The sequence below is a fragment of the Vespula pensylvanica genome, chromosome 5 (assembly GCF_014466175.1).
Source record: "Vespula pensylvanica isolate Volc-1 chromosome 5, ASM1446617v1, whole genome shotgun sequence".
Classification (NCBI taxonomy): Eukaryota; Metazoa; Arthropoda; class Insecta; order Hymenoptera; family Vespidae; genus Vespula; species Vespula pensylvanica.
In genome coordinates, this window is record NC_057689.1 from 2,531,705 (window position 1) to 2,536,364 (window position 4,660).

The 4,660-nt window shown below is 31.5% G+C and overlaps 1 protein-coding gene across 12 annotated transcripts in view; it reads right to left on the bottom strand.

Annotated features, from left to right (window-relative positions):
* The window catches only part of LOC122629319 (5-hydroxytryptamine receptor 1-like), a 119,534-nt gene that overhangs the window by 55,911 nt on the left and 58,963 nt on the right, over positions 1-4,660 (bottom strand). For all 12 annotated transcript variants that reach the window (XM_043812641.1, XM_043812639.1, XM_043812638.1 and 9 more), the window contains one exon: positions 2,528-2,771. In XM_043812641.1, coding sequence (XP_043668576.1) covers positions 2,528-2,771 — 244 coding nt within the window. The remainder of the gene's footprint in view (positions 1-2,527; positions 2,772-4,660) is intronic.

A 4,660-nucleotide genomic window follows, 5' to 3' on the forward strand; every position in this document is an offset into this window, starting at 1 on the left:
CATACATACATACATACATACATACATACATACATACATAGAAATAGAAACAAAACTATGCTATGCTATTCCTACATACACACCTGTGTGTATATATATATGTATGTATGTATGTATGTACATATATAAAAATAAAATATGAATACATATATAGGTATAATTATATATATACATACATATATATATATGCTATGCTATGCTATGCTATGCTATGCTATGCTATGCTATGCTATGCTATGCTATGCTATATTATGCTATGCTATGCTATGGTATGCTATGCTATGCTATGCTATGCTATGCTATGCTATGCTATGCTATGCTACGTTATGCTATGCTATGCTATGCTACGCTACGCTATGCTATGCTATGCTATACTATGCTTTCAAAAATTTTCTTTTTTAAAAAAAAAAAAAAAAAAAAAGATAAAAAAAATAAAAAATAGATACTTAAAATAAAAGAAAACACCCTTTCAAAAAAAGAAAGAGCAAACAAAAAAATAAAATAAAATTGGCACATTCGCATAGATTTCTATAAATTTATTTTCTAAAAAAAAAAAAAAAAATGTTACTTTATAAAAAATATTTATTTTCTAAAAGAAAAAAAAAAAAAAAAAAAAGAAAAGAAGAAAAAAAAAAGTGCAGCGCGTTGGCGAGTGAATGCACGCACCCAACGATGGGAAATGATCGACGTGAAATATTTGAACATGCTGTAAATAATAACGAATGCTTCTCGTTCGATATCTGGTGGCCACTCGAATTCAACTCGGCTAACACGTTATTAAGGGTAAAACAATGGCAGCTGTGATGTGGTCGCCCCGGCTATGTAATCCGATCGACACGCGTCGATGTTTATTTTAATTCGCATTCTATTTACCATATGGCATTATTTCCTAAACGATTAGAGAATGTTCTTTGTTAAAGGACAACAATTCGGAGATACATATATATATATATATATAAATCTGTGTATATGTTGGGTGGTTATCAAAATAAAAAAAGAAACATATATATATATATATATATATATATATATAAAAGAAAAATAGAAAATTATACTCGTTGTTAGTACGATTCAGATTCGCAGATTCGTTTAAATCGACGACTAAATGTATGTGTGTTCTCTTTTCGTCTTTTTCTATCTCCGTGTCTTTCCTTTTTTACTCGAGAATAATAAATCAAGGACGAATAATGGCTACGTTTAAAAGCTTACGTAGAGAGAATAATTATTTCAAATTAATAAATTAAATTTGCGAAAGAGAGAGAAAGAGATATAGATATATAGATGGATAGATAGATAGATAGATAGATAGATAGATTCTAATAGGATTTCATTTCATCATTTCCTTCTATATATTTCTCAATGAATATTATATCAAATTTAAATGTTTCCGCATACGATTAAAATCTAATCAACCATGAATCTTTCATATAATATTTTATTATAAAATTACAAGAAAATTAAAAAGAGAAAAGAGTATATATATATATACACACACACACACACATAATAACGAAATGAAAGAGAAAAGATTGGATTTAACGCGATAAAAATCTTTTTCCTATCTCGACGTATACAGAAACACACACACACATACAAATATGAATATTTATAAGTGTAAATTAAAGACGAACGAGAAAACGACGATCGACGAATTACTGTCGATCGATGTAACTACGATAAATTAAAAAAAAAAAAAAAAAAAGAAAAAAAGAAAAAAGAAAAAAAAGAAAACAGAAAAAAGTGAAAAAAAAATTGAAATAAATTTTAATCGGGTCGACAAACATGCGAGTCTTTTCTTCCTCTCGTAGCATTATTAATAGTAATGCAACAACAACATCAACAACAACAACAATAATAATAATAATAATAATAATAATAATAATAATAATAATAATAATAGTATTGGTAGTGGTAGCAGTAGCGATAATAATATGCAGGACGAAAGGGTGTCGGATCGAACGGACAGGTACACTGAATAATGCATAACTCGTACGCGCTTGTGTACGAAGTCCTTTTAAGTGAGAAAATCGATTTCCTAGTTATATTGCTATGCGTTGTGAGAGCTAGTGAGCGCGTTGTGCGCTTGTGCGTGTAAATATACACACGTATATACTATATATGAACGTATATATATCGTACGTACATATCGTAGGTATATACGATCGTAACTACATATGTGTTAGAAAGACAGAGAAAGATAGAGACAGATGAGTTTTGCCGGTGTGGTCGATCGAACTTCGACATTTAATTACACCTGCACGCTGCACGCTATTGCATATGCTCTCGCGCGCACACACATATACGCGTACGTATATATGTATACGCATATACACGTATATAGATTCGAACGAAAGGAAGCACAAATACGCACACGCGTATTATATAGATTCAAACGGAGAGAAGCAAAAAGAAAAGAAAAGAAAATAAAAAAAAAAAAGAAAAATAAAAAGAATGAGAGAAAATGCGAATAATAATAATAATAATAATAATAATAATAATAATAATAATAATAATAATATGTTCTCACCTGTATCATGACGATAAGAGGTATATAGAAGCTGACGAGGGTTGCGTAGATCTGGTAAAAGAAATTCTGACAGACGGTGCAGTGTGACGGTCCAGTTTCCGAATAGGTATGAGCGTTTTCGATAATCAACAATGGCGTCAGACTAACGCAAGCTGCGACGAGCCAAACGAGGGTAACGTAGATTATCATCCGTTTCGGTGTCCTCTTAACGCCGTATTGTAGAGGCTTCGTGATCGCCCAATACCTTTGACGCGATTTGATCGAGAGAAAGAGAAAGAGAAAGAAAAAAAGAAAGAAAGAAAGAGAGAGAAAAGGAAATGAAGAAAGAAATAGAATGAAAGAGAAAAAGAAAGAGAGAGAGAGAGAAAGAGAGAGAGAGAGAGAGAGTGATAGAAAGAACAAAGTGAAAAGTTAGTTGAGAAAATACGTTAAAGGTTAACGTTTCTATTTTCTCTCTTATTCTCTCTCTTTCTCTTTCTATCTATCTATCTATCTATCTAGTTATCTCTATCTAACTATCTTTCTATCTCTCTTATACTCTCTCTTCATTACATTTTGTTTACTTTTACATGATGATAATACTCGGTGAACGAAGCAACAAAGAGGGAGAACGAGATAATAAGAAAAGGTATGAATTTACTAAGGAGTATGAGAGAGATAGAGAAATAAAGAAAAAAGAAAAGAAAGAGTGAGAGAGAGAGAGAGAGAGAGAGAGAGAGAGAGAGAGAGAGGGAGAACATTTATGGAAATTGAGAGAAACGTAGTTGATATACGTATGTATGTATGTATACGTGTGTGGATTTATCTACATATGTATGCACATATGTATCGTATTAGTATATTATGTTTTGATATTTGTTACGTTTGTATTACGACGTTGAAACAGCTCAATCGATTTTATCGGCCACGTAACGTCCTATCAATTTTCTCTCCAACATTCTATAATATTCGTTTTGTTTTGTTAGTCGTTAGTTTAGGACGATTCAAAAAGAAATAAAAAAAAAAAATAATAAAAAAAAAAAAATAATAATAATATACAGAAAAAGTGAAGTGTATATGTGTGTATGTTTGTGTATATAAACATTTATAGTATAACATTGTATGCAGCTATGTACGTAACTGAGGATTGTGGTGGATGGAGGAGGGGGGGGGGAGGGGAGGATGAAGAGAAAGAGGAGAGTACGAAGTCAGTTAGATTTAACTTTTGTTTCGTCTTTTTTCAAAAGAAGTACGATTTCTCGTGGAATTTTAATGGCTCTTAATGTTTTCCTTTTTCCTTCTCTCTCTCTCTCTCTCTCTCTCTCTCTCTCTCTCTCTCTCTCTCTATTTTCTCTCTCTTTTTTCTCTTTCTATCCGTCTATCTCTTTTTCTCTCATTGCTTTGCTTCGACTAGTATTATCATCACCACACTACCACACTATCACTCACTATCACTACTACCAACACCATCACCATCATCACCAACGAGAAATTTAATAAACGGTGGAAACGAGTGTTTGCGTAAGATCCCCATGATGGCGTTTAAATGTCCCACGTAATGTAAATATTTGCAACGAATCTCGCGAGAACGTGGAACATAGGAATGAAACGCTCTTGAGGAACAATGGCCGCGACAATGTTAGCCAGTTAATTAACAATCCTATTATACAAGTTGAATTAAAAGTTCATAGAGACATGTAAGCTTTACGTTTCGAAAGATGAGAGGGAGAGAGAAAGAGAGAGAGAGAGAGAGAGAGAGAAAAAAAAGAAAAGAAGAATCAAGTCTAAGAAGTCTCGATAAAAAAAGAAAAAGAAAAAAAAGTAACAGTAAAATGATCTTTCCATTTTTCATTAATATCATGTAGAAATATTCTAAGAATATTCTGATATTAATGTCTTTCGATAAATTTAAATACTTTAGCAAGTATGTTCGACGATAAGAAAATAATAATAATGAGTCGAGTTAGAAAGTTCCTAAAGATACTTATAGTTTTATACTTGGAAAAAATAATAAGTAATAAAAAGAGAGAGAAAGGGAGAAATCAAAGAAGAAAATTATTAAGTCTCGAAAAAGCAAAAGATTAGTGATCCTCCACCCTGTACGCTATTATTTTTCAATAGAATTAAAGAAATTAAAGAAAGAAAGAAGAAAAA